Genomic DNA, 24,754 nt, shown 5'->3' on the forward strand with positions numbered 1-24,754 from the left:
AGCCCATACATATTGATAACTACCTTAAATGTAAATGGATTAAACGCAACAACCGAAAAAGACATTGGCTGGGTGGATGAAGCGCATGTATGCACTTCCACTTACCACATCACTCTGCTTGACACCCCCTGCCAAATAGCATGTGATTATTTTATATTGTTAAGTTAATCATGTTCCCATTATGGCTTGCAATTGTAATTATCTTTTATTTTTTGTCTAGTTATTGATTGTGAAAACTGATAAACATCTTTTACTATTATGAGAGAAAAAAAGAATGAGGAAAATCTCTATGTACTGATGTGGAAGGATTTTGAGGATTTTAGTTCAAATACAGTACAGAGCAAAGCATATATTTATAGCATTATACTTCTATATTAAAAAGAAGTGGAGATAAGAATACAAATTTAAATTGCTTGACTTGTATAAAAAAATGATGGAAAGACAAGAAATACAGGCAATTTGTATGAGGTAAACAGGGGTGAAGAGGACAGGGATGGAAGCAAGATTTCTCCTTGTATAATTTTGAATGACATAAATATATTAATTAAAATAAATTTTAAAATAACTTTATTGTCACCAAGATGTCTACATTCATAAATTCATAGGTATAAGAACATTTAAGTTGAGATAGATGAAACTGAAGAATAGGTGATTTGAAAATCATCTAATGAAATGATTAAATGATTATAATCATTTAAGTCTACTCATTCAGCCTACTCTAAGGTAGGCTGAATCAAGTTTTCTTTTTCTTTCTTTCTTTTTCCTCTAAGAAACTGATAAATCCTTCAGACCCAGATATTTAAAGAGAAGGTGTTAGGACTCTTGATTACACTAGAATTGGAAAGATAGCCAACATATTTTGATTTAATTAAAGTTCTGCAATAAACCGTCCTGGAAAACCATTTTCCATTCTGGAAAAACCAAAGCTATGGTTTTTTTCCAGTAGTCATGTATGGATGTGAGAGCTGGACCATAAAGAAGATTGAGTGCTAAAGAATTGATGTTTTTGAATTGTGGTGTTGGAGAAGACTCTTGAGAGACCCTTGGACTGCAAGGAGATCCAACCAGTCTATTCTAAAGGAAATTAGTCCTGAATATTCATTGAAAGGACAGATGCTGAAGCTGAAACTACAATACTTTGGCCACCTGCTGCGAAGAGCTGACTCATTGGAAAAGACCCTGATGCTGGGAAAGATTGAAGGCAGGAGGGGAAGGGGATAACAGAGGATGAGGTGGCTGAATGGCATCACCAACTCGATGGACATGAGTTTGAACAAACTCCGGGAGATGGTGAAGGACAGGGAAGCCTGGTGTGCTGCAGTTCATGGGACTGCAGTGTCGGACATGACCGAGTAACTGAACAACAACAACAATAAACCATTCAAGAGTTTTCATAGCCAGATCACACCAGATTTGAATTGGAAAAAATTTGAAGTAGTAAAAATTTAAATTCCTGTCGATTGGGTCTAAACTAATTAAGTCTGAAATTCTTCCTCTCTGCCCTCTGGAATTCACTGCCCATCAAAATTCCCATAGCCTCAACTCCTATGAACTTTGCCTTCTTATTCAGATTGAAAGTGAAGCCCTCTTAAACTGTGACTGTTTTTCCTCCTTTCCCCTGGGCCTAGAAGGTGACTTCAGCCACTCCCCAGACTTTGAAAGCCACCTGGATAACTGTTGCAAAATTTCTATCCCAGCCTTGACCTCTTCCTTGAGCTCTAAGTGATTAATTAGATTTGATTCCTTAGTCTACATTTCTAGTCAGATACTGGAATTTCAAATTTAACTCTGCCAAAATATTTAATAGTCTTGATTCATACAACCACCAAATCTGCTCCTTCCTTAGCCTTTTTCATCTCTGTAAATGATTTTACCACCACTTTCGTGCCTCAAATTAAAATATGAAATCATTTCAATTTTTCTCATCTTTCAAACATCTATTACTATATCAAATCCATCCCCCTATAGGACCAGGACCCCATAATCCATTGATAGTACTACATTCTGATATCCACAATCAAACATTATCATCTCTCCACTATACACTTTAAAAGTCCTTGTTCCATTCTCATAATGGTCTCCACTTTGCTAAATCCAGTCCTGGTGTGGTTGAAAGATTGTTGGGTTCAGAGTATTAGAGGGAGTGGAAAGATAAGTGGTAATCAGTGAATGAGATTAATGAGAGTTTGGCAATGACAAAGTTATAAAACCACCAGAGTAAGTAGCTCCATGGCAATGGAGGACAAGACCATTGAATGTGAGTTCAAGGAAGTGAGAGGCCAAGGTGTTAGAAGGGTCATTTACACATGTTTCAAGCTAAAGATTAAGACAGAAGTGAAGCTGGAGAGTAAACAAACCAAGAGCTACAAGAGAAATAAGAGGAATAATAAGGGTCAATAAACTGACAATCAGGTAGTAAATGATGTTATCTGGTGACTAAAAACTAAAGGCTTTATGTTTTCAGGAATGTGGGAGGGAGAAATACCTGGAAATAGCAATGAGATTCATCCATATTATCTGGGAAAGATTGAAGGCGGGAGAAGGGGACGACAGAGGATGAGATGGTTGGATGGCATCACTGACTCAATGGAAATGAATTTGAGTAAACTCTGGGAGTTGGTGATGGACAAGGAGGCCTGGCATGCTGCAGTCCATGGGGTCGCAAAGAGTCGGACACAACTGAGCGACTGAACTGAACTGATACCAAATTCATTCACGCCTCTCCATTTTTACCATTGGCATCCTAGTCCATACTGTCTGAATTCCTGCAATTGAGCTTCCTAATTCCCTAACAGGGAAGCCCTGATCCTTGTGTACCAACATTTTATACTGTGTGTCTTTGATACCGTGATTTGTTTTAACCTGATGAAATGTACTGAGAAAAAAGGTATCTGATAAGAAAATTAAGCTGACTTCCAGATTGTGACTACCTTAATGACTAAGTCAGAATTGAATGAACTTTCTGGATTCTGTTCATTTACATTGTTTAATTAGAAGAAATTCTTAGCAACAATTTATTCTGATTAAACAATGTTAAGACCTTTAAGTACGATGTCTAGGAAAAAGATTTGACACTTCAATGTCACTATAGATTTTGGATGATTTTCCTAATTTATATTATCAATTGTTTAATAACAAATTGATGCTTTTGAACTGTGGTGTTGGAGAAGACTCTTGAGAGTCCCTTGGACTGCAAGGAGATCCAACCAGTCCATTCTGAAGGAGATCAGCCCTGGGATTTCTTTGGAAGGGATGATGCTAAAGCTGAAAGTCCAGTATTTTGGCCACCTCATGCGAAGAGTTGACTCATTGGAAAAGACTCTGATAATGGGAGGGATTGGGGGCAGGAGGAGAAGGGGATGACAGAGGATGAGGTGGCTGGATGGCATCACTGACTTGATGGACGTGAGTCTGAGTGAATTCCAGGAGTTGGTGATGGACAGGGAGGCCTGGCGTGCTGCGATTCATGGGGTCACAAAGAGTCGGACACGACTAAGTGACTGAACTGAACTGAATGAACTAAGGTATGGAAATTTTATTTTTAAAAAACCCACACTTTTAGAATATTTTCAAGGCTATTGCCAAGCCCTTTGCCAATTTTTCTGCCCTCCTGCTGAGTATTAGCCAATCATTCCACGTCCTTTTCCCATCTCAGCAGTGAAGTGAAAGTGAAAGTTGCTCAGTCATGTCTGACTCTTTGCAACCCCATGGACTATACAGCCCATGGAATTCTCCAGGTCAGAATACTGGAGTGGGTAGCCTATCCCTTCTCCAGTGGATCTTCCCAACCCAGGGATCGAACCCTGCTCTCCCGCATTGCTGGCAGATTCTTTACCAGCTGAGCCACACGGGAAGCCCAGAATATTTTAAGATTTTATGCCAGAACAAAAGCATGTGTTCTTCAGGAGTAAATTGACAAAATGAAAATATTAACAATATTCTAGAAATGTATCCTATGAAAGCAACTAAGAATACGCACAAAAATTAGACTATAAGGCAGTTCATAGAAGCATTGTTTACAATGTTAAAAAAAAACATTGTAATGTAAAAAAACATTTACTATGTAAAAAAAAACTATAACAATCTAAGTATTCAAAAATAGACTATTTTAAAAAATGTAATGCCTTCCTCTATTTCTGATCAGTTCAGTCAGGACCTCTGGGAGGACATTGGAATCTTTAAAAAGTTCCTCCAGGGGTTCTAATGTGTAGTTACTGAGTAAACTATCATAGGTGAGATTAGCAAGTCTTAAGTTATATACCATCAATGTGTTGAGGGAGTCCTCAATTTACATCTAAACTGCAGCCTAAACTGCAGCCCTTCCAACTCCATTCTTATAAACCCACTGCTTACTCAACATTGCTCCTTGAATGTATGATAAGCATCTCTAATTTAACATGAATGCTTATTTTTACCATTACACCCCAGATTTAACTCTATCGGTTCCAAATTCAAAATATATCCAGAATCTGACCTTTCCTCAGCAACTTCCACCTCTTCAACCTGGGCCCAAGTCATTCCTCCCTTGGGTTTTATTACAATAGATTCTCAACACAGTTACTGGATGCATTTATTTGTTTAATATTTATTTATTTGGCTGCACTGGGTCTTAGTTGCAGCATGCAGGACCTTCGGTCTTTCTTTCAGCATGTGGGATCTAGTTTCTTGACCGGAAGCCAGGCCCCCTGCATTGAAAGCTCACAGTCTTAGCCACTGGACCGCCAGGGAGGTCCCACACCCCATTTAAAATGTCACTTAGTTTCTGTTTCTCTTCTGGTCAATCTTGTTAAAGGCTTCCCATCACACTCAGAGTAAAAGCCAAAGTCTTTACAATGGACCTAACTGGGTCTTTGACAACATCTCTGACTTTAGCTCCTTGTACTATCTCCTTCATTTGCTGTTACCCAGCCATCCTGGCCTCCATCCTCTATAAAGAACATGCTTTACAGCAGGCATGTTCTGCCTTAGGGCCTTTGCTTGCCCACTGCCTGGAAAGCTTTCTCAAATATTCCTGTGGCTAACTCCATCACTTCCTTTAAAGTTCAAATGTCACCTTATCAATGAAGTCTTCCCCAAATATTGTAAATAAAAATACTGTCCAACCCCAATACTTCCTTATCTTTCTTCTTTTTCACCTGTTATACCATGTATTTACTTGTTAGTTTACCTCCTGTCTTCACCACTAGAATGTACGTTCTGTAAAGGAAAGGATTTTGTTTTGTTTATGATTGTATCCCTTACCCTAAAAAATGCCCAACACAAAATGGGTCCATAATACATATTTGTTGAATGAGTGGATAAATATATAGACATATTTTCCCCATTATTTGTCCCTAAACAAATGCTTTAACTTTCCAGTTTGTCTGCTTACTATACCATTGCAATGATATAAGCAAACTGAAAAGTTAAATGTGCTAATTGACAAGAAAGGTTTGACGTGACAGGGTTTAACAGGTTAGCTGTGGAGCTATACAATGATGTACACCATATGTATATGTGTGTGTATATAAATGTATAGATGTGTGTGTATATGTGTACATACACACATATATATTTAGATATAGATATATTTGATACTTAAATGTCAGTATAGATTTTGGATGATTTTCCTAATCTATATTGTCAATTGTTTATTAACAATTGTTCTAACACTTAAGGTATGGACATTTTATTAAGCAAACCCACAACTTCAGAATATTTTAAGATTATATGCCAGAACAAAAGCATGTGCTCCTCACATGCAAATTGACAAAATGAAAATATTAACAGTATCCTAGAAATGTATCCTATGGAAGCAACTAAGAACATGCACAAAAATGAGACTGTAAGGCAGTTCATAGAAACACCGTATTGTGTATGTACAATATATACACACACATATACATATATACCCTATATAACCACGCTGCACTATTACTAAACAATCTAGTTCAGGAACTGCAAGGAATGCAGATTATCCAGCCATCCAAACTCCACAATTTTTTTTCTCAGAGTACCAACAATCATCAATTCTAATTGTACTAACATCCTCATGACAAGGGTATGTCTTCTGTATACCCTGACAAATATTTCAACTGGCATCATCTGCTCTGTACATTCAAAACTAGTTAGATTTACAGAACATTCCACACAATAGCAGAATAAACATTCAAGTGCACACACACATGCACACACACACACACTAGTTAGGTAAAAGGCAGAAAGCAAAACTACTGTCTGAACTGCCTGAACCATATATTTACTGCTGCTGCTGCTGCTGCTGCTAAGTCGCTTCAGTATATTTAAGACTATTTAAAAGCATGGACCTCATGGTACTGTATTCACTTAGTTGTGAACAATATGAAGGGCCTTTCAGGTTCCTACAGTCTCTCCCTAGTCCTTCTCCACCTCCACCCCACTCCCAATCCCACATTACACAAGCACAGTAAATTTAAAAAAGAAAAAGAAATTGAACAACAATATAAACCTGGCAGAAATCTGAAATCACTCCAACTTCAAACTTTAAATCACTTGCCTAGTGAGAGCAGCCCTCAGATGCACTGTGACTCAGCATTTTATGATGCCTGAAACATGAAATGAGATAAAGATCTTGTTCCCTTCACGGCATTAGCTAAATATGGAGCTAAAATAAATGAGCTATCTTAAAAATACAAAGTCAGTGGCTGAAAATGTTACAGTGCTCACCCTGACCCAGGTTTGACTCAGTATGTGATGACAGGGAGGAGAGCATGTGTCAGCTGAAGCACACAGAACTCTTCTGAAATAACTTGTTGACCTATAACATTAGCAAATAACAATGCTGACTACAATTAATGCTCAGAAATGGAGGAATTATTGTAAGTAAATGAAAATAAAAATATGAGCTGTGACAACTGATTTAAGTCAGGTAGTAAAGTAAATCTGACCTGGGTGGGAGTGGTGGTGGTGGTGGGACTTACCCAGCTATTCTTCACTAGAAAACAGAAGCTAAAATCTAACCAAGGGAAAACCTTTGCAAAAAAAAAAATTAAGTAAAACTGAAACAAATAGAAGTTTGACTCTTTATGGACAGAAAGAAAATAAGATGAAAATAAAATAATGAACTATACAAAAGTTGCAATTCAGACAAAGTTTTTAGTTCATAATCTCATGTGGAACAGGAATGGATGGAGGAAGGAGAGAATCTGGTAATCAGCAAGCAGGGAGAACTGGATAGCCGAGATCACCAAGAAGGACTGAGGACTATTCCACATAGGCAATGAAGTTGGGAAATGAAGTTGGGAAATCCCACTTGGAAAGCCAAGAATTTAGATAAAGACAATGAATAGAGATGTGGTGACAGTTCATAGGCAAATGGGCAAAAAAAGTTGCTAATACTTACTTGGTTTTAGCTCCTGTTTTCAGTACTGTATATCAACTCTTTTAATCATCAGAGTAAGTCAATGATATGAAAACTATTAAACCCCATTTTACATGTGAGGCAACAGCCTCAGAAAAGTTAAGTAACTTGCTCAAGGTCATGTTGTTAATAAATGGCAGAGCCAGGCTACCAGCCTACGTGTTTTAACTCCTCCACAACTTTATATTGCCTCTTATGAACCACTCAAAATGTGAAAAGGAAGTGGAGGAATTGAAATTATTGGGGCCTTTACTGCATTCAAAACTAGACCATCTGCATTCAAAAACAGAAGAGTGAATTTCCCCTAAGGAACCTACTAATGGAGCTCAGACTCACAGCAAAATACCATTCAAGTTCCACAAGCCACGGGTAGTGGGGATTCAAATAAGAAAGCAATGTTCAACTGGTTATGGAGTCAAGAAGGACTTCACTCAAAGAGCAGCATTTTGGTCAGGATTTAAGAAAAACAGAAGAGTTAGGTGAAAAGAGAATCATGACTTCAATTACTCCCCAGGGTTTTCAGGATAAATTTCAACTCCTTGGCTTGGCACTCAAAGCCCTCCAAACTAGGTCTGGAGGAATGCCAGGGAGAAATGGTTATCCTAAATGAGATGCCTGTGCTGGAGTCTTTATTACTATACTAGATCAGGTTCCAAAGGATCGGAAGATGTTGTTTTTTTCTATCTTCATAAATCATTAGTGAGTTTAAAAGCTAGGCATTATGACTTATTCTTCTGTAACACTCCCCTCCACCAGGAGGCCATACATCTTAGCACGTGGTAAACAGTGAAAGTCGCTCAGTCGTGTGGGACTCTTTGCGACCCCATGGACTATAGAGTCCATGGAATTCTCCAGGCCAGAATACTGGAGTGGGTAGCCTTTCCTTCTTTTTCAGGAGATCTTCCCAACTCAGGGATCGAACCCCGGTCTCCTGCATTGCGGGCGGATTCTTTACCAGCTGAGCCACAAGGTAAGTCCATGGCTAGGTGCATGGCAAACATTTTCTGAACCTAAATCATGGGCAACAATCATCAGATGACTATGCGCCCAACCAGGCTGCTGCTACCATCTAGATCTCTGACTGACTAATTTTAAAGTTATTATACACCAAGTAAGAGACGTAGGCACTTGATCCAGATGCAAGGGGTGGAACTTGTGCATCTAGATGCTACGAACCAACTGTGAAAGGACATGGGACAATGGTGAAAGTCTAAACAGTCCCTTAAAAATTTGCCTGCAATGCAGTAACCCCAGGTTCCATCCCTGGGGAGGGAAGATCCCAAGGAAAAGGGAATGGCTGCCCATTCCAGTATTCTTGCCTGGAGAATCTCATAGACAGAGGAGCCTGGCAGGCTCCAGTCCCTAGGGTCGCAGAGTCCGACATGACTGAGCCACTAGGCTCAAATGCAGATTAGGAATTAAATGAATTCATTTCATTACATGTGGGGATGTGACCCTGCCTTAAAAAATTATATGTATACACACACACAGAGTATTTATAAACAAATGATTTCCCTTAAGACACTGTAAGTAGGGGGTATGGGGGAATACATTAAAAATCGGCAAAATGCAGCTAACCGTTGAACAGTTTAATACACAACTTTTGGTGAATGCTTCAAAATGCCCTAATAGAAAACACCATTCAAGTCCTACAAGATGTTTTTTATCTTAAGCCCGGAGGGAACCAGACCCACAGGGTCCGCGCGCGGCATCTTTTAACTCTGAGGACGACCTCCGCGAGCCCGGAACAGACTTTCTCTACGGCGGGACTGGAAGTGGACCGAAGGGGCGGGCGTGGGCCGCATCGGCTTCTTCATCCTTTCAGTACCCCCAATAAATGCCTCTGGAGAGAGCTAATGTCCCTGAGAGCCCCATGAAGAGTTAGTTCTCCGGGTTTCTACTCTGGACCTCATCTGGCGGCCCATAACTTCAATCTAGAAGAGTACCCAGCATGCTTCCTCACCACCCACGACCCCAACGGTCCCCTGCGCTCGCGGCGGGCTCTGCGCAGCGACGTCACGGAGCGCCGTGCGTCAGGTCAAAGTTTAGCCCCACCTCCGCTTCCTCACTGTCTCCGCCTGCGCTGCCGCCACCTCTGCCGCTGCTTAGGGCCCGGTTCCGCTCCTCCTCCTTCTCCGCCTTCTTTCCTGAGCGCTGCCCGGCCGGCCGCCATGGCGAACGTGGCCGACACGAAACTGTACGACATCCTGGGCGTCCCGCCTGGAGCCAGCGAGAACGAGCTGAAGAAGGTATTGGGGCGCGGGCCGGCTGGGCAAGGTGTCAGGGGCGCGGGCCTGCGCGACTGGGACGGCCAGGCCGCGCTGCGGGGCAGCCCGCGAGCCGGCAGCGGCCGGCCCAGGCTGGGGGCCGGCGGCGAGACCGGCCCGCGTCGTGCCGCGCACTCCGGCCTCGGCTGACCTTGGGCCGCCGTCCCCGCCCGCCCGCCCGCAGATGCAGCAAATAAAACCCACCTCTGCGCAAACACTACGAAAACGCTTCCTTCCTCCCTCCCCCGGCGAGCGCCGGAGGCCGGGCGCTCCCGGGAGGCAGCTGCCTGCCTGGCCTTGCTCATGCGGAGGTCACCACCCTGGAAAAACAGGTTGGACCAAGGCGTCCAGCGCATCCTAGCCCCAGGAGAGGAGCTGACCACGCCGCGGACGTCGGCGCCCGAGCCGCATTGGGACTGATTTGGGGCCTGGTGGAGGGGTCGAGGCCGCCCCCGCTGGCTGCTTGGGGAAGCTTAGGGATGTTTCCTGGGAGCCGCGGCTGGGGAGCTTCTCCCTCGCCTGTCGCTCCGGAGGTGGCGTGGGTCTGTGTTTGGGTGCATTGTTCTGTAGGCAGGTAACTCAGATGTTCTCTACCAGCTTCAGGAAGAAGCCATGGGTCCCAGCCAAACACCTGAGTGTACACTGACTAAAAATAAATAGAAGGCCTCATTATCGCTCTTTGCAGTGCTGCGACTCTTTCCTCGCAGGATTTCAAAGCATTTGAGACATTTAAGTCCCATAGCATCTTCACGGGGCTTAGAGTATCCGGATTTGTAAGCTTAGAAAAATGAGAATGCTTCTTAGGCAGTGGGACGGGTGCAGTTCAGAGTAAAAGGACTTCCTGTTACCTTACCGGAAATGCTGTTCTCTATTACATAATTCATCTATCTGTGAATGAACGCTTAAGTGGTTTATAGCTCAGTCACCCAAATGTATGCAGCTTCGCGAAGACTGAAGTCACGCCAATTGAGACCACAGTCAATTCACCGTATGAAAATAAACATGACATAGGAGATTGTCTTGGATTTTTCCTGATACTACAATTAGAGAAGCCATCATGAGCCTGGATTCTTACCTTAGCTTAATTTTTTAGAGTTTATTGGAGTCTTCTTGGTGTGGTTACTGGCCATCAAAGACGTTTGACAACAGTAAAAATATGGGATGTTTCAGTGTTTTGTTTTTCTCTGTGGTTTTGTTTTATTGTTTGCGTCTGTCTTTAGTATAATATGTTTTCTAATGTAACTACTGTTTACTTTGTTATTAGTGAGTAAATGGTATTAAGATGGGAATGTCCAACAGTGCCGATGGAAGTATTGCTTCTCAGAAATTTGGATGTGAAAGTTAGTACTCAGCAGGTCTTTAAACTGGTCTTTATATGTAACCTTTTTTTTTTAAATCTTTTATTGAAGGCATACAGAAAGTTAGCCAAAGAATACCATCCTGATAAGAATCCAAATGCTGGTGACAAAGTAAGTTATTCGAGACTTTTTTCCCCCTGAGATTTTTGTTTTAAACTTAAATTGCCCTTTTTGGACAAAAAGGGAATGTTGTAAGGAAAGTCCACTTACGCCCGTAGAGCACGTTTTTATGTTAATATTTTGGACTTCATAATAGGGATACTAACATTCTGGGTAGTGGCAGTTGGTAAATAGGACCACCTGTAACTTTTTTTAGAATTAAATGAATTCTAGATTCCTGTAGCCTTTCCCTAGTTATTTATTTGAAAATCCAACTGTTTTCCTTTTTCCCTTTTTGTTCATAGTTCAAAGAAATAAGCTTTGCATATGAAGTACTATCAAATCCTGAGAAGCGCGAACTATATGACAGATATGGAGAACAAGGTCTTCGGGAAGGTAGCGGTGGAGGTGGTGGCATGGATGATATTTTCTCTCACATCTTTGGTGGAGGATTATTTAGCTTTATGGGTAATCAGAGCAGAAGTCGAAATGGCAGAAGAAGAGGAGAAGACATGATGCATCCACTCAAGTGAATATCTCTTTTTTTCTTTAAAAATACTAAGCACTTTCTTTCCAAGTAGAAGTATTCAGTACAGGAGAGGAAAAGTATCAAAAAATATTCTGTCTTTAATCAGAAAAAAAGTCTTCCATTTGCCATACTGTCCTCATAGGATGACTAAGTTGAATTTAATAACCTGGGTGTTGGTATTTGGTGACAGATCTTAAAGGATGGTTAGTGTTTTTACAGAATGGGAAGGTGGTTTTGGTATATGCTTCTGAGGCTTCTTGTTTTTAAAATTTCAATTAAGATTCTTTTCTCTGAAGTATTTAAACCTTCTGAGTTAGTTTTAATTTAAAAACTTAGAAAGTGAGTGACCATCTGACTGGTTGGTTGACATGTTACAGTCACGTATTACTTGATCCACAGTGTGAGCTCTCCTAAATTGATTTTCATGGAGCTTGCTGGCTTCAGGCCTGACATTAATCTGCCAGCATATGAATGGTATCTTACCTTAATCTTAGACTGTGAACCCAAGACGAAAATAGCTGTTTTACTTTGCACATTCTGTGAAATCTTTTATCTGTTAATTTTTCATAAACCAACAATGGTTTTACTAGCAAATGCATGACACTGAAGTTCAAGTGTGTATTTAAAATGTTTCGTATTATCTAGTTTATACATTTGAGTAGATAAGGGGACTGTAAAGCATGATTTGTTAAAATTTTCATTACAGTGTTTCATTTTGGATGTCTTTATAATATTGCATTCCGTGATTTATTTATTCATTCCCTTTTCTATAGGGTGTTACCAGTTTTTTCCCTATAATGAATAGTGCTGCTGTATCTTTATATACAGCTTTGTCTCTCGTTGGTAGGGATTCCTGAGGTGTCAGTGTTTTGAGGCTGATAGATAATACAACTATATTGTCTTTAGAGGATGTGTCAGTTTAGCCCCACTGGTGGAGAGTGCCAGCTTCCCTAGACCATTACCCGCATTTTTCTTTCTTCGCCATGTTTATTGAAATAACGATTTTTCTTGCTGACCTCTTATATAGTGATGTTGCATACTAATTGCGATTTAATATGTAAGGCAAAGAAGACCTACCTATCATGTAAATGGTTAAAGGTTCTTAGGAGGAGGAAGATAAAAGGCTGATGGAACCAAGTACTTTGGTCTAAGGTCTAGATATGCCGTAGTTTAGAAGTGTTGGTAATGTTTTGACCTTAAGTGCTTTATTCTTACACTATTTATAATGTACAAAAATTTTAGCTTCCAATGCTGCAGAATAATGTAGGTGCTTTGCCAGGTAGTTTTAACTTTTTTGTTCCTTTATTTAATTTTTTAAAAAATACTTTTGTTCCTTTGTTTTAAAGTAAATTGAGCGACTTCACTTTCACTTTACTACTAAAGAAGATTTTAAAACACTATGAGAAAAAAAACACACACTATGAGAAGGGTAAAACCAAGTTAAATGCAAGCTGTTTTCAAGTTGTAAATGAATATTTTTGAGACTTTGATATAGTTGTTTTTTTTTTTTTTTTTGAGGTTTATTTGAAAATGAATGGTCCTGCAGTTCAAATATGTTGTGTGAATAAAAGCAAGTTGGGGTTTATCAGTTGGGATTTTTAATAGGCTTTTTATCTGGACCATTTGGGGGTCATGGACCCCTTTGAAATTTTTGTAAAAGTTGCTCAAATTTTGCTTGTAATTCTCTGGGTTTTTCAGACATTGAAAGCTTGTAGGCTTTCTATTTGGAAACCCATTCTCTATTACAGTATAATAAAGCCAATTTTTTTTTTTTTTTTTAAAGAGATAGCCAATCTGAGCATCTCCCAGAAATTGTAATATAACTTTGTAGCCTTTCTGAATTGTCCTTGAAGGAGACAGAGGCTTACAAGTAGAGCATGGACTCCGGAGCTAGACTCCCTGTGTGATCTTGGGCCAAGTTACTTAACCTCTCTGTGCCTCAGTTTTGTCCTCTAAAATGAGGATAATAATTTTGCTTCATTCAAAGGGTTGGATTAGGTGAAGGTTTTGTCTAAAGCTAGAAGAAGGTGTAATGTTTTGAATTTGTGTAGTTATCAGCTTTATCAGAAAATACAGCACAATCAATTATTGGCTTGATCCTTTACATTCTGGCTTTAAGTATTTATAGCCATAAACAATTTGAGCTACAAAATAAAATCTCACTCAGTTGACTTAATGTAAGGTGTTCTTGAATTCTTTGTTTAAAAGGTTATAGTGAAATTAGCTGTATCAGCTAATGCTTTCTTGTATTTAAGACAACTTGGCAAAATTTGGATCTAATTCTTTTCTCCACAGAGTATCTTTAGAAGACCTGTATAATGGCAAGACAACCAAACTACAGCTTAGCAAGAATGTACTCTGTAGTGCATGCAGTGGGTGAGTGTGTTTCCTGGTTATGAAATACATTTCATCTGTTGTTTGAATAACTTGTTGAGTCTATATCAAATAAAAATTATTCATGATTTCAAACTGACTACCCAACCCAGAACAGTTTCTGATACCTCTGAAAGTTGGTTAAAATTCCAGTCTTTGGGGGTTGAAGATGAAGGTGAAAAGCACAATTCCCATTTTTCATGACCTAGGGGGGAAAAAGTCTAATTTATACTTTTGCTTGCTTTAGCCAAGGTGGGAAGTCTGGAGCTGTTCAGAAGTGTAGTGCATGTCGGGGTCGAGGTGTCCGCATCATGATCAGACAGCTGGCTCCAGGGATGGTGCAGCAGATGCAGTCTGTGTGTTCTGACTGTAATGGAGAAGGTACGCATGCCAGTGCTTCTCTGCCCTTCTGTTGGAATGGATTGGGGGTGCAGAAATTGGAGAGGCTTACAGTTTTTCTTTTTCAACGTGTTTTTATATTCATCGTATTGTAAAAGGTAGAGAGTTATTTTTAAAAATGCAAAGATATTATTTCCTTTTGCATAGGCCCAGTGAACACCGATAAACAGTAAATTTATATTGTGTTGAGTGGAATGTTAGTCTTTTTCCAAAAAGATGGGCAAAATTTTTTGTCCTTTTGGATTTTGTTGTTGTTGTTTACTTATCCTTTATGTATTAAAAGGTAAAAGGGAGACAGCAAATTGTTTAGTTCTCATTCTGATAAGTAGAGAATTTTACTGTAAACTTTAGTTAGCTTTTGAGGATAGATCGTTATAATTGAAGCTTATTTTACAGAAGTAAATATTTTAGGTTTTTGTAGGTTAATGGTTTTTGAAACTGCTACTCTTCTACCCTTTTAGCCCTTTTATAGCCACAGACAATATGTAAATAAGTGGGCATGACTGTCTTCTGGATAAACAGTATTTACACGAACAAGCGTGCCCAGTTTGGCCTGTGAGCCTTAGTTTGCCAGCCCTGTTCTAGAGCGGTGCTGTCCAAAAGGATTTTTCTGTGCTGGAAAGGTTGTGTGTGTGTGATGGCTACTGTAGTCGCCTCTAGCCACCTGGATGTGGTTGAGGAACTGAGCTTTTAATTATTTTAAACTTAAATAACCTCAGGTGGCTAATGGCTGCTATATTGGACAGTTCTAGAACACCCTTTTCCAAATTGCTTCTGAAAGTGACAAGATAATTTTGAGAAGCCACATATTATATTTCCCTCCTGAAGAGTCTTAGTGCATTTTACCTTATTAAAGTTGCTGACATTTCCCACTCAAGAAATTGGAGTTGACTGAAATCTTTTCCCATGTGCCATTACCATTTTAAGGAACTGGTGCTTTGCAGAACATACCTGGCAGAAGCAGTGTTCCTAAAGTCATTTATATGTCACCTAAGCATTAAAGTGTGCCAATAATCAGACATTAGAAATTGATGGTATTTTTTTCATGATATACTATTGTATGACTTCAGTTTTATTTTCTTATACCACTGATCAAATATTTCAGAATACATGAAAGAAAAAACTGTTGGAGTCATAAAGGATGTTTAAATTTTTATTTGGGTTGTCGCTCCATTGTTAAATTTAAATGAAACTAAGACAAAAAATGAAGCATTTGTAGAAGTTCTAGTGTCTAACTACCCATTTTGTTTGCTTGATCCTCAGGCTTTGTTTTAACTTTAGGAAGTAGTGTCAGGAGGTAAGATAATGTTATTTAAGATACTTTATACTCTGGAATAGAGTAGCTGGGTCCTTTAGGTAATCTGCAGTAAGATGTGAGTTCTGTTCCTAAGAACGTTCATGAAAAGTTCAGGTAGCAGTTTAAAGAAGTACAGGAAATTTATTTAGTGAATAAAGGTGTTATCAGGACCTGTCTTACTTAAGAGTGCAATATAGTACCCTTGCTGGAAGTTTGAATGACCTCTTTTTCCAGGAGAGGTAATTAATGAAAAGGACCGCTGTAAAAAATGTGAAGGGAAGAAAGTGATTAAAGAAGTCAAGATTCTTGAAGTCCACGTAGACAAAGGCATGAAACATGGACAGAGAATTACATTTACTGGGGAAGCAGACCAGGCCCCAGGAGTGGAACCAGGAGACATTGTTCTTTTGCTACAAGAAAAAGAGCATGAGGTAATTTCCTTTTTGTTTTATTTTTGCCTCAGAGGATCAGAAATGTGTCTTGTATGCAAGATACAGGTTGGTGATGGTTTTGTTGCTAAATCGTGTCCGACTCTTGCGACCGTGTGGACTATAGCCCCCCAGGCCTTTCTGTCCATGGGATTCTCCAGGCAAGAATACTGGAGTGGATTGCCATTTTCTTCTCCAGGGGATCTTCCCAACCCAGGAATCCAACCCGGATCACCTGCATTGCGGGCAGATTCTTTACCTACTAAGCTATGAAAGAAGCCCAAGATACAGGTTAGATCAGTTTGAGTTCCCTGAAGTAGCATTGAATATAGATGAAGTTGTTAAGTGGTTTGGCTGAGTTCATAAGAACTGACTTGCTTAGTAGACCAGCAAGACAGGTGCTGTCAGAAGGAGGAGCTGACCTTAGTCCCAGCTCTGCCGTTGACTGGCACTGTAACCTTAAGTAATCCTGCTGTGTCTGTTCCCCCGTTTCCTTGTTTATGAAGATAAGGCACTGGACCAGATAACGTAGGCAGCTTAGTTTTCACTGTGAGCTCCTTCGACGGTCGGTGAGTTGGTGACGGTGTCCTCAGTACTGCTTTGTTGATTTGTTTTACATACTGGGTATCCATGTGAGCTTTTCTTGAAAAAAAAGTTCTTCAGTTTTAAAAACATTGCATTTTAAATTTCTCGTTCTCTTTTTGGGGGTAGGGGAGGGCAGGGGCGTCCTGTGGCTTGTGGGAGCTTAGTTCCTTGACCAGGAGTTGAACCTGTGCCCGCAGCAGTGGAAGTACTGAGTCCTAACCACATGACTACCAGGGAACTCCCTGTTTTTAAATTTCTGACTGACTCAGTATTGTATCTGTTAACGAAGGGTCTTCAACCCCTGGACCTTGAGTGGAGCTGTATATGCTGCTCCCTATCATTCCCCATGCTTGCATTACTGCCTGAACATTGTTACACCACCTCCACCCCACAGTCCAGGAAGAACTCACAAAACTGGTGCCCAAACGTTTGGGGACTGCTGTGTTAATGTACTTGGGAAAATGAACTGAGCTAACAGTGTGGTCTGGAGTATGTTATTTTGATTACACCATTGCACCTGTATGTTTTACATGTGCCGTGGAGTATATTATAGACCTTTTCATTCATGAAGAACATGCGTGGAGCTTTGGTGCCCACCTAGTTCTTGAATGGCTTCCCTGGTGGCTCAGACGGTAAAGCGTCTGCCTGCAATGTGGGAGACCCGGGTTTGATTTCTGGGTCGGGAAGATCCCCTGGAGAAGGAAATGGCAGTCCACTCCAGCACTCTTGCCTGGAAAATCCCATGGACGGAGGAGCCTGGTGGGCTACAGTCCATGGGGTCCCAAAGAGTCAGACACAACTGAGCGACTTCACTTTACTTCACTTAGTTCTTGAATATAGAAGCATTTGACAGAATCCTGGCTTTGTATTTGATTGCATTGCTATTTTGAGTTCCTTTGGAAGTCTAGATCACAAGTCAGCCACCTTTTTTAGTTCACAATAAAATTTTCTCCCATATGATGGTGATTTCTACAAATAAATTTTAAAAATTACTCAGAATCCAGTAGAGAATAAAGCCATATTGAGATGCAGATTCTGGGAATTTGATTAGATTCATTCCTTCACTAGACTGGCTTACTACTACACTAGCCTTTCTCAAGGAATGGTAGTCAAATGTATTGCCTCAGCAAATCTGTGAAAGTGAAAATCTATGAATTGCAATATATCTTGTTCTTTTGTGAGTATTGCCAAACCTACCAATGACAAGCGTCCCTAGATTGCTTTGTTTTTTTTTTTTTTTCGAGGAATAATTTCTAGAATTCCATCTTATGGGTTGAAATATTCTGTAAGTATATTGGGTTTTACAAAATAGAAATCACTGTTCTTAGAGACAAGAGACTTAAGTTCTGGCTCCCATGTACTACTAGTTTTGATTTCCCTGGACTTGGCTTTGCATACTTAAAAACAAAACTCATCCGTCAGAAAGATAGTGTAGAATCAAATGAGATAAAGAATAACCTGCTCTTGCTGGGAACTGTGAGGAGGCATTTGGAACTAAATCAGCCTCTAAAATTATTGGCTACAGTGGAATTGCATGGAATTTCTAACAAATAGCAGATGCTGCTGCTGCTGCTGCTAAGTCACTTCAGTCGTGTCCGACTCTGTGCGACCCCATAGATGGCAGCCCACCAGGCTCCCCCGTCCCTGGGATTCTCCAGGCAAGAACACTGGAGTGGGTTGCCATTTCCTTCTCCAGTGCGTGAAAGTGAAGTCGCTCAGTCGTGTCTGACTCTTTGCGACCCCATGACTGCAGCCCACCAGGCTCCTCCGTCCATGGGATTTTCCAGGCAGGAGTACTGGAGTGGGGTGATAGCAGATGCTACTGGTTGTCTAAAGTAGAAAATAGACGATGATAAAGGCTAGAATGGAAGTTCATCTAGTAAGAGGTCAAAGATTTTTCCTTCTGGGTTTTATTGACTGGTAACGTAAATTTGAACCCAAAATGAGATTTAAGCATCTTGTTTAATTTATACCACTGAGAATATTCTAAACCCTCTTAAGAAAAATTGACTAGTTTGAACTAGTTCATGAACAAGCTTGTATTTTGCTTGGGGCTTTTTGTTTAAAAATTGTCAACACTTGTAGGAATTGTGAGGCCATGAGATCAGGGTGGCTTCTGTAGCTTGAAACAATGTAAATCTGATAAAAAGTAGTGCAATTTTGAGAGTAATGTGTATGCATGTGTATCATTTTTCAGTATAGGTATGTGTTTGTTTTTGGTGATTTTGCTGTCATAATGAAGTTGTACAGCAAAGAACCACAGTGGTGGGTAACATTGGGTGATACTAGTCTCTCTATTTTTCAGAAATTATTTCAGCTTTTAAGTGTTTTATTGTCTGGTCCTTGGTAATCTCCTCATTAGTCTTGTTTTTCAAAAATTTCCTGGCCATGCTTGCCTGTTGATTTTCTGTTTGAATTTTAGCCTCTACAGAATCCCACTGGGCCTTGTACACCTTTTCCCTCATGGTTCAGAAATGGGCCATAATTGTAAAATATACTTGGTTCTGTTTTTTAAGCTTCAGCTGTGCCTTATGAGCCATTGTATTCCCAATTCCAATTCTTTCGTGATCGAAGTTTCTAGCATATTACTTCTGAATAGCTAGATTTCCTTATATATATTGATACATTTAGAGAACTTAGGGATGGTGGCAATTTGACCTTTGCAGTAAATGGTAGAATTAAGGTTTTGAATTGATTCAAGTAACACAGCACAACAGAGCATGCCTCCATAGTCCCGCTATTTCTTGTTTGCTTCATTTGTAGGTGTTCCAGAGAGACGGGAATGATTTGCACATGACATATAAGATAGGACTTGTTGAAGCTCTTTGTGGGTTTCAGTTCACATTTAAGCACCTTGATGGACGTCAGATTGTGGTGAAATACCCCCCTGGCAAAGTAATTGAACCAGGTAAATCTTGATTTTTGTCTGATCTAAGATTCTCTGTAATCTTCTACAGTGGGTGACTCTCAAAAAACATTTATTATTGAGCACTTTCTTGGGTAAAATTCTTAATATCTTCCCCTTTATTTACTCAAATAATAGGATGTGTTCGTGTAGTTCGAGGTGAAGGAATGCCACAATATCGTAATCCCTTTGAAAAAGGTGATCTTTACATAAAGTTTGATGTGCAGTTTCCTGAAAACAACTGGATCAACCCAGATAAACTTTCTGTAAGTATTAGGCAACAGATGACTTAAAGGTTAATGATAGTTGTTTCTTTGTCACTTACCATTTGTTTTGGGTGCTAAGATTAGATCACATAGTTTATTAATTTGAGTGATTGATGGTCTGGCCTCATTGTTTTTTAAAATGGAAATAGCTGATGTGAAAGTTTATGGGGCCAAGTCGGGAATAGTGAAGGCATAAGCAGACGGTGTGAGGTGGGGGTAGGAGGATTGGGACTCTGCAGAGCAGATCTCTTACCCCAGCTTAGCATCTCCTGGTCGTTCATGCAGGAAGACATGTCTAATGTGAAGTTTTCCAGTGTTTAAATGTTAGCGATTAAATCTGTTTATTGTTTTCTAATCAGTAGATGGGCTGCACAAAAGATGTCTCGATTTGGTCTGTGGGTCATCCCTTTGTGATCTCTGGCTTAAAGTGCAAAGGTTTTAACTGTCAAACATACACCTTGGATTGTATCAAAAGGGAAATTGATAGTAGATAATAATCTTCAAGCTAATCTTATTTTTGTTCATTTTCATGAAGGAATTAGAAGATCTTCTGCCATCTAGACCAGAAGTTCCAAATATTATTGGAGACACTGAGGAGGTAGAGCTTCAAGAATTTGATAGCACACGGGGCTCAGGAGGCGGCCAGAGGCGTGAAGCCTATAATGATAGCTCTGATGAAGAAAGCAGTAGCCATCATGGACCAGGAGTGCAATGCGCCCATCAGTAAACTCTGCAGACAACTTGCACAGGGGGATTTTCTCTCCACATTGGCCTGGTTTGTTTGCCGCAATCCAGCTGGAGGGTCTGGTCAACCCAGATGAACTGATGGACATCTGTTGGTCTATGTGTAACTTTTAAAATTGATATAGTATCTACAGAGTGTATAATTTAAACTAACCACAAAGCTTTACATCTTCATTTCGACTGTTCTATAGCAGAATAAAGCACTTGAAAGGAAACAAGACTCCCTTTCACACATGGGTTATAAGTTTCAGTCCTGATATTTGTGCTTGATTTTTATCAGTTTTGTGTAGATTTTATGTTTCATATTTTAAATTCAATTCCCACATTGTAAAGTTTGTGTACAGTTTGTCCTGAAGCTTTGTGTTTGGCTGCACCTGCATAAGCTGCTACAAATAGAATAAAGAATCTCATAGCCTGTGTCTATCATTTAGATGCATGGGAAAATGGGCTTTGCACACAATGGGTTTGGAGCTGACTGGGAACAATGGAAAAAATATCATTAGCTGAGCTGTGTTTGTAAAGTTTTGGGTGGGGTCGGGGTGTTTCTTTTTCTTTGTTTCTTTCTCCCCCGCCCCCACCTGTTTTTTTTGGTTTTTTTTTTTTTTTTTTTTTTTTTACCATCTTGTGAAAGGTTTCTGGAACTGAATAATAAAAAGCAGTTGGTGTAAATTACTCTTTGTCTCAACATTTTTAGAAAGAAGAACATATTTTGAACTGTAAAATCTTTCCTTAAGGACATAATTTGAACTGTAAAATCTATCCTTAAACTGGAGAATGTATCCTAGTTTTGGTTCTTAAACAGTATTTAAAAACCCATTGGCCTGAAGCTTATGCCTCAGGCTCATGCCCATTTTATAGTTTCAAAAGACAAGAGAAAGTTTGATATATTGGTAGAAACGGGCTTTATTGGCTTCAATTAATGCTTTGTAGAGTCAAGGACATCTAAGTTATGTAACTCATGATCCTGAGTACTGGGGCCAAGTTAACCTGGCCTCTGTATTTCCGCACCCAACTCTGTTTAAAAAAATAAGGTAACAGCAAATCAGTATTAGAACCATGTCTGCATAGAACCTGTTAAGATGCTCTGTTTTCATTAAATGTTAAGTTAAAGATTCTCTTGTCTCCATTAAGTTGAATATTTGAGACTGGGGGAAGCATTGATTACTATTCTTTTACAGAAAGGTAAGACTCTTAGGCTGGTATGAGAAAAATCAGGTAAAACTACTATGAAAAGGATGTACTGCTTTTTCATTTTCTATTATCTTCTTTTCATTTCCAGAGTAGATATTTTTAGAACACACTTAGGGAAAAAATAGATGAGTTGTAGATACGTTTGTAAAAGACAAATGGGAGAAAACTGAAAATTAAAAATTTTAAATATGCCATCCCTGAGCCTATTTGTAGTACTTGTAGTCTATTTCTAGGTCTTCTAGAACCTGAAGAAAGAAAAAGGTCCTGACATTAATCAAGGCCTGTGAGGTTTAAATTATTGCCCTATCCACTCTACCTCCATTGTACAAAAACTTTCACAACCAGCCTGGGCAAGATGCAACAGCGTAGTAGTTTTGTATCCAAGGTTACTTCCCCCACAACACTTTAAGCAAAAGAAATGCAGTGGCAATACAAAGTCTGTAGCCTTTCCAATAAAGGTTTGTAAAACAGTTGTACAGTGTAGTCTTTCTTTCAGTTCTATCCAGATTTTTGAATTGTAGTAGTGAACTATGTGAAAGTTGCTACAGTCGTGTCCTACTCTCTTGTGACCCCATGGACTATACAGTCCACGGAATTCTCCAGGCCAGAATACTGGAATGGGTAGTTCCCTTCACCAGGGGATCTTCCCAACCCAGGGACCGGGCCCAGGTCTCCCACATTGCAGGTAGATTTTTTTACCAGCTGAGCCACCAGGGAAGCCCAAGAATACTGAAGGAGGTAGCCTGTCCCTTCTCCAGGGAATCTTCCTGACCTAGCAATTGAACCAGGGTTTCCTGTATCACATGTGGATTCTTTATCAGCTGAGCTACGAGAGAAGTGAACCATGTAGAAGGGGAATAAAACCTTGTTAAGGTTATTTCACTGAAGCTACTGGCTCTGTTGTAGAGCATCTGTCTAAAGAAAAAGCATGTATCATCAGTACAAAGAACCTTTTACAACAGCTTTATTGAAATAATTTTATATACCTTTAAATCTACTTTTTTAAAAAAAGTACAGGGAATTCCCTGGCTGTTCAGTGGTTAGGACTCCATACTTCCAGTGTTGGGGTCTTGGCTTCAATCTGTGACTGGAAACATATCCCTCAAGCCACATGGCCAAATAAAAGGTGTGCAATTCAGTGGTTTTTAGTGTATTCACAGATTTGCAACCATCACCACTGATTCCAGACCATTTTCATTACCCCAGGAAAGGAATCTTAAGTCTGTTCGTATTTGCTCCTCATTCCATTCCCTGCCCCTTTGGTACAATCTCTAGTTTCTAAGTATTTGCCTGTTTCAGACATTGTCTCCAAAATGGAATAAATAGTATGCGGCCATTTGTGACATGTTCATTTAGCAGTTGATCGCTGTCATAGCATGTATCCATATTTCATTTTTATAGCAAAGTAATACTCCATTGTATAAAATACCGTGTTTACCCATCCATCAGTTGGTGAACATTTGAATTTTTTCCATTTGGAATAATGCTTCTATGAACATTAACATACAGATTTTTGTGGGGGCATGTTTTTAAGTTCTTTTGCATAAATCTAGGAGTGTAATTAGTGGTTCACGTGGTTTAATCTTTTGAAGATCTGTCAAACTTCCAAAAAGTATGCACCATTTTACAATACAATATTTGAAGACTTCAGTTTTTCCATGTAACAACCAACATTTGCTATATTTTAGTATAGCTGTCCTAGTGGGTATGATTTGCATTTGCCTAATGATGTTATATTTTAAACATCATTTCATGTGCTTACTGACCATTTGTGTTTTGGGAGAAATGTCTATTCAAATCCTTTTCCCATACTTTATTCAATATGTTTTCTTATTCTAACATTTTTCTGTTCCAGGACACCATATTACATTTAGTCATATCTGCATAGGCTCTGCTTGGCTGTAACAGTTCTCAGAGTTTCTTTATTTTTGATTGATGACTTAGAAAATTTTGAGGAGTCAAGTATTTTATAGAATGAACAATGTAATATTAGTATTACATATGTAAAAGTTGATTCTAACAGTACTAGTTACAGGAATGAATCAGTGTAATGCCTAAAAGAAAAACCTGTTTCTTCTATTCAAAACACTCTGACACTACCTGGAGTTAGACTCCACAGGTTAAGGGTTCAGGTCCCACAAGACTGCCTGATCTTCAGACACTAATCACAGTTCCAGGTTGTCATTTGTACTGACCAAGTGGTTATAAATCATGGGTACCCAGAACCCTCTCCTCAGTTCAATAATTTGCTAGAATGGCTCATAGAACTCAGGAGCACATACCAGATTAGCGGCTTATTACAAGTGATACAACTCAGGAACAGCCCAGTGGAACAGGACGTAATCATTGTTCATTGACGACTGAACTGTCTCAGCCCTTCTCTTTCCCAGAGGTCTAGGGGCGAGATGGAAAGGTCCAACCTTCTTACCATATTGTTGGTTCCCTCTGGTAAGCCCCATCATTAACATAAACCCAGGAGTGATTGAAAAGGGCTTGTAATAAAAAGATACTCCACTAACTCCTATTGGAAAACTCCAAGGGTTTAGGGAGCTCTGCCAGGAACCAGGGATGAAAACCAAATACATTTTTCTTATTCTATCACAATATCACAGTGTTATTTTGTGAAACACAAAAGCTGCATATTATAAACTCTGTCAAGGCACATGTGTAAAAGTTATTTCTAATAGTTTTGCATGAATGAATCCATGTGGTATTACTTTGGTAGAAACCTTGCTTTTATCATCTGCCAACTTTCTGCTGAGTTGTTCAATTCTAGTATAAATGAATGGTAATATCCATTGTTAACCCATACCCACGTGGGAAAAAAACTAGGTCAACTAGTGTACAGTGCTAAGCATCGTTTCTTTTGCCTTTAATTTTACAGACTCTATTTTCAAAGTTATTTAGGCCAACACCTTTGCCCCACCCCCCTCCT

At 39.6% G+C, this 24,754-nt stretch overlaps 1 protein-coding gene across 1 annotated transcript; it reads left to right on the forward strand.

Annotated features, from left to right (window-relative positions):
• Positions 1-9,423: 9,423 nt before the first annotated feature.
• Positions 9,424-22,289, forward strand: DNAJA2 (DnaJ heat shock protein family (Hsp40) member A2). The gene is made up of 9 exons (XM_027513698.1): positions 9,424-9,627; positions 11,055-11,114; positions 11,408-11,631; positions 13,927-14,007; positions 14,252-14,385; positions 15,935-16,131; positions 19,477-19,621; positions 19,757-19,884; positions 20,420-22,289. Exons 1-9 carry the CDS (start codon positions 9,550-9,552, stop codon positions 20,609-20,611), a joined length of 1,239 nt encoding a protein of 412 aa, XP_027369499.1. The 5' UTR covers positions 9,424-9,549; the 3' UTR covers positions 20,612-22,289.
• The last annotated feature ends 2,465 nt before the right edge of the window (positions 22,290-24,754 follow it).

This window comes from Bos indicus x Bos taurus, chromosome 18 (assembly GCF_003369695.1).
Source record: "Bos indicus x Bos taurus breed Angus x Brahman F1 hybrid chromosome 18, Bos_hybrid_MaternalHap_v2.0, whole genome shotgun sequence".
In the NCBI taxonomy this organism is placed as follows: domain Eukaryota; kingdom Metazoa; phylum Chordata; class Mammalia; order Artiodactyla; family Bovidae; genus Bos; species Bos indicus x Bos taurus.